This window comes from Vigna angularis, chromosome 8 (assembly GCF_016808095.1).
Source record: "Vigna angularis cultivar LongXiaoDou No.4 chromosome 8, ASM1680809v1, whole genome shotgun sequence".
Taxonomy (NCBI): Eukaryota; Viridiplantae; Streptophyta; class Magnoliopsida; order Fabales; family Fabaceae; genus Vigna; species Vigna angularis.
In genome coordinates this window covers 12,999,245-13,015,326 of record NC_068977.1, presented here as the reverse complement: position 1 = coordinate 13,015,326, position 16,082 = coordinate 12,999,245, and the positions used below count along the sequence as shown (strand labels likewise).

The following is a 16,082-nucleotide window of genomic DNA, read 5'->3' as shown; positions in this document are numbered from 1 at the left end:
GATTTAAAATTAATAATTTATACTTCTTTTATGAGTTAGTCACAATAAATTAATTGTACAAATATGCATACTCTCTTATTTATTTTTATCATACAACATTCAAATCATTTCTCATAATTTTCTTTCATTACATATTATTATATGTAAATAATTTTAAAATATAGAACATGTATCACTTCTAATAGCCAAAAAGGAAAATGCAGGTACTATATTTTAAAACTAATAATATACAATGAGATAAAGTTATGAAAATTAATTCAAATGTTGTGTAATAAAAAAAATAAAACTATTCATATTGTTAATTTTGTTTGTCCCAATATTATTAGCCATACCTATAATAATGTAATGAAACAATCAATTTGGTTTAATTACTTAAATTAATAGGAATATCCATTTTACTTAATGAAATAAGATATTGTTTAAAAAAAAATAATGAATGATAGGTCATCCATATTATCTTTAATCATTAGAAAATTAAAATATCTTAATGATATTACTTTATATGATCAAACTCAACAAAATTGAAAAAGAAAATAACAGGGGAAGACAAATACATGGTAGATTTGAAAATCTATGACCAAAAACATTTTCTTCAACGAAAAAGCCGAAGAAATGTTGTAAGAACCTTAACATGGGCACGTCACTGAAAAATATCTTAAAATCACACAAAACTTTGTCTAAGTTTATCTGAAGGATTAAGCATATACCCTGATAACAGTAAAGAACAAGGCCCGATTCATGCTAAAAAACGCACCGCTTTTCTCTTTCACACAAGCCACGTCAGGCTCTACACTCTGTAAAGCACAGACATTTATACTGTCACACCAATAGTCAAATGTAAAGGGAATCCCCTTCTTGCTTCCTCAACCCATCAAAACATCACAACACAAAAGAAATAGAAACCCTCACTTTTACTTTACTTCCCTTGCATTCATTGCATTCCACATTGCTCAGCTCGCTCCTGGTGGTTCTTCCCTTTTCTCCGCCATGTTTTCCATCTCCCATACTTAGATTCACTTCTACCTCTCTCACCGTTTTCTTCTTCTCTTCTTTAATAAAGTGTGTGATTTTTTTTCTTGCTTTGGTTTGTTTGTTGTGGGTAAGATATGTACGTGGTGCCTCCGCCCCAGCGTTCGGATCCGGGTGCGGGATCCGGAGATTTGCTGGTCTACCAAGCTTGGAAGGGGAGCAATGTGAGTCCTCTGTTAGGTGTTTTATTATTTATTTAAAGTTTATTGTTTTTGGAATTGCTATGAAGTTTGTCACTGCAGAGTTCTGTTGTGTTGCCTATTTTTTAGTGTTGGGTGTTTTATTTATTTATTTTTTTGCCTATTTTACTGTGATTGTTTAGTGTTTTCTTTTGGTGGAAATCGATTTTCTGTTGAGGGGGAAGTATTGGCTTGGAAGATGAATTTGAACCGTGGAGGGTGCTGAAAACCCTGTGCTTAGGTGCTTGAATCATAGACCTTGTTTGGATGAACTTTTTTATAGATGCGGTAAACTTTTTCACAAGTGAAAATAAACTTGTGAGCCTGTTTACATCAGTTTCTTCATAAAAGATGAAATAGATTTTGACTTAAGTTAATTTGTAGAAACTCGTTCATGTTGGATTCTCTAAAAGATGTTGTCTGACTTATGCATTTGATTATGAAGAAATTTATTTCATTTTTGTCTTTCATTGTCTTTTTCCATGAATTTTTGTGTGGATAAATTTGTCCAAATAGACCCTATATACCATAGCTTTCCTTTGGAGAAGTTTGTAAAGAGTTTTTATATGATTTATATGCACAAGTTGACTTAGCTTTCTAGAAAGCTCAATTCATTTTTTACCTTTTTACTTTCCTCTTATAAGTATTTATAAATAAATTTATCCAAACAGAACCTAAAATGTTTTGAGAAAGCATAATAAGCGAGGTTATGACAAGGATAAGTAGAAAGTAGTTGCTGGTTATTTTCTAAGATGATATATTGAACCTATGTTGAACCCTTGTCACCGAGTTTGACAGTACTTGCTGTCATACATTATTTGTATGACTAATTCTTTATTGTGATAGATGTGCTAGTAGTTTATATCTTGTATTTGCTTTTCGTAAATTGTCTTTTCCACAGAACCCAAAATGAATAGTACTATGTTAGTGGCCAATGCTGTAATTTTATTTTAAATGTGCTGTTGCTCTCTTTGTTTTGGTTCTGTGAAAATGCATATTCATCGTTTTCATCCATTTCCTGCAGAAATTTGTACTTCAGGGCAGGTTCATATTTGGACCAGATGCAAGATCGTTGGCCCTGACAATTTTTCTTATTGCTGCTCCTGTTGCAGTTTTCTGTGTCTATGTTGCCAGAAAACTAATAAATGATTTTTCTGATCACTTGGGGATGACCATAATGACCATTGCTATTATATTCACAATTTATGTGAGATTCTCTTTCTTTGCTTCTTATATGCATACAAACGTACACCAAGCATACAATTTTGTTCTTTGACCCTATATTGTTCAGCTGTATTGATTTGGCACTTTATTTATAATCTTGAGAAACATTTCTTTATGTTGCCACTCACACATGCTTGTTTGAAGTAAGCTATAAGTCGGGATTAGTTAATGATAGGTTCAGTATAGTTTACAATAGAAGGAAAAGACAAGGTAGTTAGTACAGTTGTAATTAAATAGGTGTAACAAACTATTATAAATAGTCTTATTAGTGAGGAGAGTGGACAGTTTTTTGGGTTTAGCGAGAAGGATTGTGGAGAGTGGGGTTTTCTCAAATAACCTCAGTTGATTGTTGTACAAAACTCATCTTGTTCCTTGTTTCTATTCCCTACTATGTTGGTACGGGATTAGAGTACATATAGCAATAAAAGAATATATTTCTGTTCTGTTCTAATATCAGTTCTATAACTTCTAATTTCTGAATGGAATACAACTTGGCTGATGTCCCTTTATTCATTTGTTTATTTGAATAATAAATAAAAGAAAACTAGCCAGGACCATAATGAATCTAATGATCAACTAGTACTACTAGCAGAATGTTTCTCCTGGCCAAGAAATGAAATCCATGACCAAGCCAAGTATTCTGCATTATGTCATTTTTTGTTTAAATTAGAGAAAATATTTTATTTGAAGGGGAAACAGATATGATGAAGAGAAGTTTGAGCAGATATTCTCCTCCTTTATCTGATAGCATAATGATGGCAAGCACATTACTGCATGTAAGAGAGCCTTTCTGAAAACTGGCCATGGTGAATACAATTGTTTCCATATCAATTGTGGTGATTTCCCATTAAGTATCCAAGTTTTGGTCTAAGTTCTAACTACAGATGCGAAATATCAGCATATATATAGGATTCTGCTATAGAATAGTATCGTCCTTGTTTTTGGGAAAACCTTTTAATCTAATTGAAGATAAATTGCTCTCAAGCTTGAGAGATCTCTGTAAGTAAGGTGTATGTAACAGCAAAGGAGATGGGAAGTACATTGTCATTACATTTGGTGTAGAGGGAAAGAATGGGAACAGGAGTTCCTATTGAATGTTGAGCTGGGACCGAATATTGGATATTCATCAGGTTCCATGACTCACCAAATACCATATAATTCTCCATATGCTCTTCTCTGCACTGTGAATAGGCTGTTGTTTCTGAATTAGAAGTTAGAACAACACAACACAGTTATTATGAGTTGTAAAAAACAACATCCATGCATGTACCACAAGCTATTAATCAAAATAGTTTATATTTGTAAACAAGAGTCGTCCAAGAAAGAGTCTAACTTCCGTTTTTTAATCCCTCATTCATTAGTTATCTTAGCAATGGAGCTTACGTAAGAGAAGAATTTAAGGATGACTAACAAACCAAATGTCGTCAGCACAAGGTTTCTTAGTTGTTATACTTTAGCTCTCCGAGACTGCATGGAGTTTAGCTTCATTACATTGAACCCAAGCAATGAGGAGCTTGGCTAGTGATATGCATATTTTAATAGGAAAAATATAGGCTTATGAACATGAATTAGAAAAGAGTTGAATTTCTTCCCATGGTGATCTCATGAAATGACTTCATGCTCATCTTAGAGTCAATGATTCCAATCACAAGTTTATATCAACATAATAACTTTATATGAACACAAGTATGAAATGGACGGATGAAGAAAGAATAAAAGATAAACTGTCAGAAGCCTTAGGAAGAAATAGAGAAAGGTGTGCCACTTGTTGAAGTAGAGATTACTCCATGCTTCTCTAAGAAAGCCTCCTAATGTTGAATCACTGACTCCTAAGAAATAAGATAAAACTCTATAATCTACTTCACACACACAAAGTTGTCAAAACTTGCTCTGAAATTTCAATATATCAAAAGTGATTTTACCAAGGATGAGGATGGCTATTTATAACCTGTGACATCCAAAATTCAAATATAAAATTCTGAGGAAATGTTTGCTACTCCTAGACATTGGAATTACCATTTTTTTAAGAAATGAAGAAATTTGAAGTGAAAGCCAACGACAGACTCTCTCAGCCACTATATCAGAATGTTCAAATCCTATCACTTGGGCCGTTATTCCTTTTTTCACATCCTCACTGCCAGATTAATTTCACCCAAGTGTGAGCATCCCTCGTGCTGAGTGTGGTAAGGTGTGAGAATCAGAGGTGATTCCGTGCTGAGTGAGGACATTATGACATATCATGGTAAGATGAGCCCTTTTGGTCCATCTTTGCGTGCTTCACAAAAGTTGACTTGTTCCTCCGACATTTTGTCTCAAATTTTAGAAAGTCTTCTTTACCTACGTACAAACATCTAATGAAATAAGATTACTAAGTCCTAAGATTAAGACCACTAAATCTAAATCAAGTTACTTTTGAGATTAGCATAAAAGTGGTCAAAACAAAGTCTAAGTTATTAAATGCAAGATAAATGCTAAGATATGCATGAAAATGTAAGCATACAAGAGACCTACCAAACACTCCAAATTTGAAGTTTTGTCTGCCCTCAAGCAAGCTAAAACTTAGCTAAACAGACAAGCTAAAGCAACCTATTTAGTACATCAACTTAAACCAATGCTAAGCATAGAAAACTGAACATGATTTGAAATCAAGCACCCATAGTTGCTTCCATTCATACCTCCAAAACTCAAGTCTTTGAAACACAATTCTGATAATATGAATCATACACTGTGGTACGTACATGCGATCACAGCCAAGATGCAATTGCAAGGATAACAAAAATGACAATGACAATTATTGGGAAACCAAAGAACACTTGTTTTCTCATAGATTTGGTGTATATTTCTAACACACAAGTGTATCCAGGTAAGTGTATCTCTCAATTCTTTATGCTGAAATCATGCAATTTATTGGGAGGGGGTCATTATGCATTTGCTTTATTATGAGTTCTGAAGTATATTCTTTTATACTGTATGCTTATGTTATAATCATTTTTAGGTGTTAGTTCTTCTCTTGTTAACATCTGGCCGAGACCCTGGCATAATTCCACGCAATGCACATCCTCCAGAGCCAGAAGGTTTTGAAGGTAGTCTAGATGTTGGTGCTGGTCAAACTCCTCAATTGCGGTTACCTCGCATTAAGGAGGTTCAGGTCAATGGAATGACTGTTAAGGTCAAGTACTGTGATACTTGCATGCTCTACAGACCTCCTCGATGTTCTCACTGCTCGATTTGTAATAACTGCGTGGAACGGTTTGATCACCATTGTCCATGGGTTGGGCAGTGCATTGGGCTTGTAAGTAGACCTTTTGTTTGACTAAATTGATCTTTTAATGTTTAATCTGGTCCGCAGAATTTTCTATGCCAGGCAGAAAGTGTGGCTTGGTATCTGAGATGAATAGAATCTAATAGTTGTGGATTTAAAGAGATGGATGATCTCTATTGTCAGATTGGAATTTGTTGAGATAGTTTGTATTTTGTACATGAGATGTGCTGGAAAATATAGCATGTTTTAGTAATTTATTGTCAGCAGTTTATATTTTCAAAATTTAGTTCAGTCCTTGTCTGTTAAAATTTGAACCTCACGGTTGGTTATATGGTTATACAAATATATGGTATCTTTGGCAATACATAATAATAATGTGAATTTGTAGAACAGTCAACAGTCCAGCTTTAATTGAGAACTAGTGGATGATATGTATTTATTGTCCATAAGGGGAATTGGCTTAAGGTTTGAGTGCTTTCGTATTTAATATGATCATTCTTTATAATTTACTTAGGAGCGTTTTCTGAATTTCATATAAGAAATCTAGGGTCAATTCTTGCTGGGTGGGTGTCATTTATTGATTATGATAAAGAGATATGCTATTCAATTATGCTTGGCTTCTAGTGAGCACACCCCTTCCCCAAAAAGTGCTATGTGCTACTGCTGGAACTCTTTTTACTTTCATGGAAAATACCGCAAATTTTAGGTTTCATTGAATTTAGAGTTAATATAAAAGATGTATCTTAATATTCTGTTGTACTCTATTTTCCTTTTCTTCATTTGAGGATTCTTTATTACCCTTTTCTTTATCTTCCTTTCAATTGTATATATAGTTCTGGTTCAGTGGCTTTTTCAGTTATCATTTGGCATGTTATTCTTGAATATTTTATGTATCTGAATGTTTGCACAATTGTTATGCAGCGTAATTATCGCTTCTTCTTCATGTTTGTCTTCTCAACTACACTACTTTGTATATATGTTTTCGCATTTTGTTGGGTCTATATTAGAAGAATTATGGAGTCAGAGGAGACAACAATTTGGAAGGCAATGATCAAAACTCCAGCCTCCATAGTGTTGATAATTTACACTTTCATATCAATGTGGTTTGTTGGTGGCCTGACTGCCTTTCATTTATATCTTATAAGTACAAATCAGGTAATCACTCCTTTTTAAAACCATTATATATACTTTAAAAATCTATCCTGATGAACTTACAACTTTATATGTGTCCATTCCTGTTACAGACCACATATGAGAACTTCAGATACCGATATGATCGACGGGCCAACCCTTATAACAGGGGAGTAATCAATAATTTCTTAGAGATATTTTTCACCAGCATTCCCCAATCAAAGAACAATTTCAGGGAAAAGGTACTGTTAATATATATGAAAATATCTTATAGAATATTATAGTATTGATTACTATATTTCCTTGTATCGATTTGTTGGCATTATGATTACTATGAATAAGAGTTTAGCATTTTTTAAGTTTTATAATACATCAATACATTGTAAGAGCACTGCAGTGATTCATTATTTATCTCTCTTCCTCACTATATATCTCAAACTATTTAATTTCAATGTTATCATAGTGATACCTGTTGAAAGTCCCACATCGACTAGAGATAAGACCAATTTATAATATATAACTGAGGTGCAAACCTCACCTTACAAGCCGGTGAAGGGGGTGTGTTGGAAGTTCCACATCGACTAAAGATAAGGCTAATTTATAATATATAAGTGAGGTGCAAACATAATTAGTTATGAATAATACTAGTGTTATAGGTTTTATGATAACATCGTTGCTATGTTCCATTGAGTTAATATTAATTCAGTGTTACATTCTGTTTCCCTTTTAACATCAACAGGTGCCACTGGAACCAGTATTACCTGTTCGATCAGTTGGTGGAGGGTTTATGAGCCCGAGTATGGGAAAAGCCGTGGATGACATAGAGATGGGAAGAAAAACTGTGTGGGCCGACATGGGTACTGCTCTGGATCCTTCTGAAGGTCAATTAAACGAGCGTTTGGCTATTAAGGATGGTGAATTCGGTGAATTGTCCCCAGAAATTAGAACCACAGTGGATGAAACGAGTGATCGTGGTGGAATACATCCCAGGAGATCAAGCTGGGGAAGAAAAAGTGGAAGCTGGGAAATGTCTCCAGAAGTTCTTGCATTGGCATCAAGGGTTGGGGAGTCAGATCGTATGGGTGGAGGTAGCAGCAGTTTGACCAGTGAAAACAGGCATACATAGCCACTGAAATTAATACTCTGGCAAAGGATTTTATTTGTTGTAATTAAATATATTACATTTCTGATGTGGTAAATCAACAGCAAAATTAATTGTATTTTGCAATGTGGTGTTGGTTGAAGGCTTTGGAGGGTGTTTGTTAATGTTGTTTTAGCCATTGTGGCTCTAGGAAGGAAGAACTGTTGTGTTGCAGTGAGTGAGCTTTTCCTTTGCCTTGTGTTGTATCATACTTACCAATTAACTTAGTAGCCTTTGTCTTACCATTTACCAATTAACTTCTTTCCAACTACAGTTCATACGTCTAGTCCAGATTTTTTTATTGGAATTTTTTACTGTTTTCTGCTGATCATTAGAAATACACGTTGGTATATTAATTTTTTATTGGAATTTGTATAATGTTTTTGAAAAACATTATACAAAAATGTAATAGTGAATTCAAATTCTAAAATGGCATCCTGGCCTTGTTGGTTTGCTTGTAGGATATTTCAATTCTAAGCATTAACTTCTTTACAAGAATTATTAATAAAATGTCATTATAGCCTATTTAACATCTATTTTGAAAGTAGATTCTTGTCAAGATTAGAAGTTTGTAACGTATTTTTACGTCATTAAAATGTTAGTAAAAACATTTTAGTATATTTAAATATGGTTAGTTTTGGTATCATTTATGAATTGTGAAGGGTTTTATCCTTGATCCTGGACTGTTTTTGTCACCAGAAACTATATTATTCATAATTCAATATAAGGATTAAAATTAATATTTTTAAATGCTGGGACAACGACCAACTTTTCATATGTTTTCTCTTTTACATTCGTCTATCACTTAAATGTTGGAACAAATATAAATTTTTTCTTTTATTAAAAAAACCTTGAATTACCTTTTAGCTTTATTAATATAACATTCAAAAATTATTTTAATACTATTATACTAATAAAAAATAGAGATTTTATTCAGAAAAAATAATTCATATATTAAAAGAAGGCTTCAGGAATACATTTATTATAAACTAATCGAGTCTGAGTTTAAAATAAGTGGACTAGTATTTTAATAAAACATAATTTGGAATCAAGTAATTTAAATAATTAAAATCTAATAAAAAATTTAGATTCATTTATTTAGCTTGACAAACCAGCTTGAAGTTCTAATTAACAAGCAGAGGCTTTATAATTTACTTTACTTGTTTACAGTTTTAATTTGTACCCTCCCTTCATTTCCATGTTAATGATTATAATGAGTAATTCGTTATTAACAAAGAAAGAGAAAATAACAAGTGACTATTTTAAAGAATTGAAAATAAAAAGACTATTATAAGAAAATGAAAATAAAAGGGGAAATAACTTAACTATTCATACAATAAAAGGTTCACACGAATCTATATGAAAAACTCAAAATTATATATGCGCCTTTAATAAAAAAAGTTTATCATTTACTATTAAATTAATCGCTACCGGTGAATTAAGAATCAAATGATTTAGTGATGGTCTGCCATTAAAATTATATTTTAATATATATATATATATATATATATATATATATATATATATATATATATATATATATATATATATATATATATATAAATAAAGATTTGAAAGATTTAAAACTAGCTAATATAAGTAAATGTAAGTACACGGAAAATATTTTGAATAAGAAATCAATAAACTATAAAGTTTTATATTAGTTCAGTCAATAGGTCCACTTTTTCTCTTAGAATTTTTAAAGAATTTTAGATCATAAATTTTGTTTCTTTAAGATCTCATTGAGTATTCTCACCACTTCTAGTTATAATTTGTATTAGTATCACTCCTAATTTTTTAGTCAACACGACTAGACTAAGTTTAACCTCTCCAAGATCTAACTCAAGACAACTATCTAGATATTCAACTAAACCTGAGTTGAACAACCAAGTATTTGAGTTCTCTTCACAACTTATAACAAATTCATAAATTGATTTTCTACAAGGTACAAATATTTAATTCTGAATCAGAGGATATTTGTTCAAATACAATACAGTACGTAACACTTGAAAGTGTTTCTCTCTTTACAAAGATTTTTCTGTCAAAATATATTTAGCATCAGAAGATATAAGAATACTTTAAGTTTTTCTCTCTTACTATTCTTCTTATGTTATCTTTCTTGCACTTTTTCATCAATAACATCTTCTCTTCAAGCTTTCTTCTATATATATATATATATATATATATATATATATATATATATATATATATATATATATATATATATATATATATATATATATATATATATATATATATAGCATCTATTGAAAGATGACGGTTAGACTAAGAAGTTGATTTCTAAAGAGTTGGTAGCCTTTGGATGTGAAGTCTGACTTTAGTCTACTTTGTAGGGTCTAAAGCTTTTTCTCATAGCCTTAAGCAAAACTTGAGCTTGTACGATGTGACAAGGCAGATGGCTTCAAGGAAGCATTTCCAGAATGTTCTTTTCTCACAACGTCTTTTTCTTGGGTGTTGCGATTCTGATTGTATCTTTCTACTTTATTGATCTGCATGAACATCAAGAAACAAAGTATTTCAAGCATTGAAGTACCTTTTTGTACATACATTAAATGTTTTGAACGTTGATAGGCGTTAAGCAGAGTAGCATGTTCAAGGCATTTCATCATTTTTTATTTCATTAATAAATACATCATTTGGTAAGACAAATCACATGTATATTCATTAGATGATTTTATCATGAGATGCTTTCTCAAGGTTGAAGATTTTAGCAATCACTTATCAGACGATGTTTTCTTTAGAAAGCTTTGCTTGATATAACACTGTATTGAATGAAAAATCTCTTTTATCCTTAATGATATATAAGAGATAGACTTATGTTTTCATAAGAAGTTGACTTATTTTTCTCATATAGTCTATTGGTAGACTTCAATGAGAGACACTTTCTTTTAGACATTATTTATGATTTTCTAATTCATTTAAATAGTTTGGTCTAGAAAGGCATTACTTCAACTCTTGGCTTCAAACGTTAGAAAACTCTTCTTGACTACATGCCACTATTTTTAGAAACTTTTCCTACACAACAATATTTTGTTTAATGCTTTTTGTTAAACTTCAAAATTTGGATTCCTTAGACAGTCTCTTCTCTAGAGGATTTTGTCTTAATATATATATATATATATATATATATATATATATATATATATATATATATATATATACATATATATATATATATATATATATATTGTACTATATGAAATATACCAATCGGAGTTAATGGTCATTTATGGGCAGTTAGTAGGTATATTAGCAGGTATTCATGGGTCAGATTGCCTTACGCTTTACAAATATACGGTATTAATAATTGATTATTAGGTTTGATTGCCTAAAAATATACTGCACTAATGGCTAATCAATGGGCTTGGCTGCCACAAACCCTATAAATATACGATTGATGTCCAAGTAAAGACAACCTTGATTTATCCTAATAAAATAAAGACCTCTTTGAAAACGATATTTGACTTGAGCGTCAGAGTATCTTCTGCAGGTCAATAGCCCATCGGAGTGGATTGCGTTCTCGGAGAGGATTGGACAATCGAAAGATAGCAGAGCAAGGAAGGATGTCCAACCCTCAGACCAATTCAACCGAAACATTTGGCGCCCACTGTGGGGTCGAGCAACATCCCCATGAAACCAAGAGGAGCCAAATGCGCGCTCAGTCTCGACATCGTTACTCTGTATCAATACCAGGTTTTGCAACACGAGCAAAAAATTGCATAATTATTTCTAAAGGCATATCTTTTGTTTTAAGAACTTTTACTTAAACATTAGAGATTTACGAGGCAAAAAATTAAATGCCACCATATACAAATAAATTATAAAATATTGCAGCGTTTACTTTATTTTGTTTAACGCATATTTTTGTGAGTAAAAATATCCTGCACAGGAAGGTTCAGTCCCTTCCTGCTCGATCAGTTGGACCACCTACGTTCAGCCTTGTCATGTTCTAATGACTTTTTCATTATAAAAATAAATTATAAAATGTTGACGCGTTTACTTTATTTTGTTTAACGCATATTTTTGTGAGTAAAAATATCTGGCACAGAGTCCCTTCCCGCTCGATCAGTTGGACCACCTACGTTCAGCATTGTCAAGTTCTAATGGCCTTTCATTATAAAAATAAATTATAAAATGTTGAACCTTTTCCCTATTTTGTTTAACGCATATTTTTGTGAGTAAAAATATCTGGCATAGGAAGGTTCAGTCCCTTCCTGCTTAGTTAGTTGGACCACACCTATGTTCAGCCTTGGCAAGTTCTAATATCTCTTCATTCTAAAAATAAATTACAAAGAATTTATATTATTTTCTTTAACGCATATTTTCGTGAGTCAAAATATCTTCCATAGGAAGGTTCAACGTTCGATCAGTTAGACCACCTACGTTCAGCTTTGGCAGGTTCTAATGGCTTTTCATTATAAAAATAAAGAATTTCTTTTATTTTGTTTAATGCATATTTTCGTGAGTGAAAATATCTTGCACAGGAAGGTTCAACTGCTCGGTCAGTTAGACCACCTACGTCCCGCCTTGGCAGGTTCTAATGGCTTTTCATTATAAAAATAAATTATAAATAACTTATTTTATTTTGTTTAACGCATATTTTTGTGAGTGAAAATATCCTACATAGGAAGATTCAGTCGCTCGATCAATTGGACCACCTACGTTCAACCTTGGGAAGTTCTAATGGCTCTTCATTATAAAAATAAATTATAAAGAATTTATTTTTTGTTTAACACATTTTTGTGAGTGAAAATATCTTGCACAGGAAGGTTCAGTCCCTTCCCGCTCGGTCAGTTGGACCGCCTACGTTCAGCCTTGGCAGGTTCTAATGACTCTTCATTATAAAAATAAATTATAAAGAATTTATTATATTTTGTTTAACACATATTTTTGTGAGTAAAAAGAGTTTGCACAAAAAGGTTCAGTCCCTTCCCGCCCGGTCAGTTGGACCACCTACGTTTAGCCTTGTCACGTTTCAATGGTTTTTAATTATAAAAATTAATTGTAAAATATTGAAGCATTTACCTTATTTTTGTGAGTGAAAATATCCTGCACAAGAAGGTTCAGTCTCTTCCCGCTCGGTCAGTTGGACCACCTACATTCAGCCTTGTCAGGTTTCAATGGCTTGGTCTCGTTCGAACATCAACTGGGCACCTCTACCCTCGTTCAGCGACCAGAGCGGTGCCTATTTATATTATCATAATCAATGTCCTCATCTATTTTGTAGGTCACAAGGTAGTAAAACACCTACAGCTCATCCGTGACACATCCTAATACAGATTCCTCATTTTTGGCCTTCAAACGTTCAACCGAAGACCGAATGATCTTGCTTGCCCGACCATCTGACTTCATAACCTAAACTATTTTGCTATTAATTTGATTGGCTACATTGTTCTGACCATTTGAATTCAAATTGCTATTTTCTGATAAGTGTAGATGACATGACCCTACGCACAAACCACTTGGCCAACCACAACACACCGCCCGGTGATTCAAAAGCGAAATCACCTCAACCCAGGAGAAAGGGAGCTTTAAAAGCGAACTCCCAAATTACGCCGCCCGGTGATTTAAAATCGAAATCACCTCAACCTAGGGCAAAGGGAGCTTCAAAAGCGAACTCCAAAATTACACCACCCGGTGATTAAAAAGCGAAATCACCTCAACCTAGTGTGAAGGGAGCTTCAAAAGCAAACTCCTAGATTACGCCACCCGGTGATTCAAAAGTGAAATCACCTGAATCTAGGGCGAAGGGAGCTTCAAAAGCGAACTCCTAGATTGCGTCGCCCAGTGATTCAAAAGTGAAATCACCTCAACCTAGGGCGAAGGGAGCTTCCAAAAGAGAACTCTTAGATTGTGCCGCTAGGTGATCCAAAAGCGAAATGACCTCAACCTAGGGCGAAAGGAGCTTCAAAAGCAAACTCCTAGATTACGTCGCTAGGTGATTCAAAAGCGAAATCACCTCAACCCAGGGCGAAGGGAGCTTCAAAAGAGAACTCAAAAATTACGCGCCCGGTGATTCAAAAGCGAAATCACCTCAACCTAGATTGGCTACATTGTTCTGACCATTTGAATTCAAATTGCTATTTTCTGATAAGTGTAGATGACATGACCCTACGCACAAACCACTTGGCCAACCACAACACACCGCCCGGTGATTCAAAAGCGAAATCACCTCAACCTAGGGCGAAGGGAGATTCAAAAGTGAACTCCAAAATTACGCCGCTCGATGATTCAAAAGCGAAATCACCTCAACCTAGGGCAAAGAGAGCTTCAAAAGTGAATTCCAAAGTTACGCCGCCCGGTGATTCAAAAGCGAAATCACCTCAACCCAGGAGAAAGGGAGCTTTAAAAGCGAACTCCCAAATTACGCCGCCCGGTGATTTAAAATCGAAATCACCTCAACCTAGGGCAAAGGGAGCTTCAAAAGCGAACTCCAAAATTACACCACCCGGTGATTAAAAAGCGAAATCACCTCAACCTAGTGTGAAGGGAGCTTCAAAAGCAAACTCCTAGATTACGCCACCCGGTGATTCAAAAGTGAAATCACTTGAATCTAGGGCGAAGGGAGCTTCAAAAGCGAACTCCTAGATTGCGTCGCCCAATGATTCAAAAGTGAAATCACCTCAACCTAGGGCGAAGGGAGCTTCCAAAATAGAACTCTTAGATTGTGCCGCTAGGTGATCCAAAAGCGAAATGACCTCAACCTAGGGCGAAAGGAGCTTCAAAAGCAAACTCCTAGATTACGTCGCTAGGTGATTCAAAAGCGAAATCACCTCAATCTAGGGCGAAGGGAGCTTCAAAAGAGAACTCAAAAATTACGCGCCCGATGATTCAAAAGCGAAATCACCTCAACCCTGGGCGAAGGGAGCTTCAAAAGCGAACTCCTAGATTGCGCCGCTCGATGATTCAAAAACGAATTCACCTCAACCGAGGACGGAAGGAGCTTCAAAAGCAAACTCCTATTCTGCCGCTCCGTGATTCAAAATTGAATTCACCTTAACCTAGGTGATGAGTCATTATTTTCTACTACTAACTCAGCTTTTCGCACCATATTGTGTTTAATTCTCCATTTTTATCTCATTTTCACTATTTGGGCTTAATTTCAAGATTAATTCTTATTTTAATTAATTTGAATTATTTGAGCTTAATTATTTCAATCATTATGTGCAGGACAATCACTGTTTGAGGTTGACAAAAAATTTGGAATTATTGCTCAGAACCGAACAGTTTGCTCAAGACTTGACCGAACGGTTTGCTGAAGCATATGCCGAACAATTTGTGGAAGCCTCTACCGAGCGGCAAAGCATCATTGCATGGGAGTCTTGACCGAATGTCTTGACCAACGGTCTGCTGAAGACTTGACCGAGTGGTCTATTAAAGCCTGCACCGAATGGACGAGCACCACATAACTGAACGACAAAGAAGAACAGACCGAGAGGTCTGTGGAAGCCCACACCGAACGGTCTATGAAAGCTTGCACTTAATGGTTGAGCACAACGACAGAACCGAACGGTCTCAACAGTGTTGCATGACCAAACGGTCTTGTAGAGACTGTACCGCCCCAGTTCCTGAGTTGTTCAACATTGCTGACCGAACGGTGTGAGCCTTTCATGACCGATCGGTCAAATAAGGTGACCAGAGGAACTTAGCAGAAGTGTTGGAAGCACATTCTGGGACTTCAAGAGGGTGGCCACATCAATGTTAGAGTGTAATTTCGTTTTAGAATGCCATTGGGTCAAACCTTAGGACTTTGGGCCCAATTTTAGGTCATTTTGTAGGATAAGCCCATTAGAAGGGCAGTTTGGTCTTTTGGGGTCTATATACCCCAAAATCACTTTCACTTGACCTAAGTTTCCCAGTCGCCACTCACGTTTTTCTGTTCTTGGGAGCTTCTTCTTCCTTCTCCCCCTTTGGGGAGATTTAGGTTTTGCTTTCATTTCCATTTCCATGTATTGAATCTTGTTTACATTGCAAATTAAGAATTGAAATCTTTGCCGCATCCACTTTTCATTTTCGTTCCTTCCTCTTTGCTGTTGCGTGTTTACTATTCATCTTCGTTCTCCATTGAGTGGAGTTAATGATTTGCATTAGCATG

The 16,082-nt window shown here is 34.4% G+C and overlaps 1 protein-coding gene across 1 annotated transcript; it reads left to right on the top strand.

Moving 5' to 3' along the window:
* The first annotated feature begins 737 nt into the window (after positions 1 to 737).
* LOC108345807 (probable protein S-acyltransferase 7) lies at positions 738 to 8,234 on the top strand. The gene is made up of 6 exons (XM_017584573.2): positions 738 to 1,193; positions 2,233 to 2,415; positions 5,428 to 5,724; positions 6,616 to 6,849; positions 6,939 to 7,067; positions 7,565 to 8,234. Exons 1-6 carry the CDS (start codon positions 1,107 to 1,109, stop codon positions 7,949 to 7,951), a joined length of 1,317 nt encoding a protein of 438 aa, XP_017440062.1. The 5' UTR covers positions 738 to 1,106; the 3' UTR covers positions 7,952 to 8,234.
* The last annotated feature ends 7,848 nt before the right edge of the window (positions 8,235 to 16,082 follow it).

Excerpts from the sequence above, each read along its gene's own strand:
- LOC108345807 (XM_017584573.2), top strand. The coding sequence starts at position 1,107 with ATGTACGTGGTGCCTCCGCCCCAGCGTTCGGATCCGGGTGCGGGATCC. Across the intron at positions 2,416-5,427 it reads CTATTATATTCACAATTTAT|GTGTTAGTTCTTCTCTTGTT; the intron begins GTGAGATTCTCT and ends AATCATTTTTAG. Across the intron at positions 5,725-6,615 it reads TTGGGCAGTGCATTGGGCTT|CGTAATTATCGCTTCTTCTT; the intron begins GTAAGTAGACCT and ends ATTGTTATGCAG.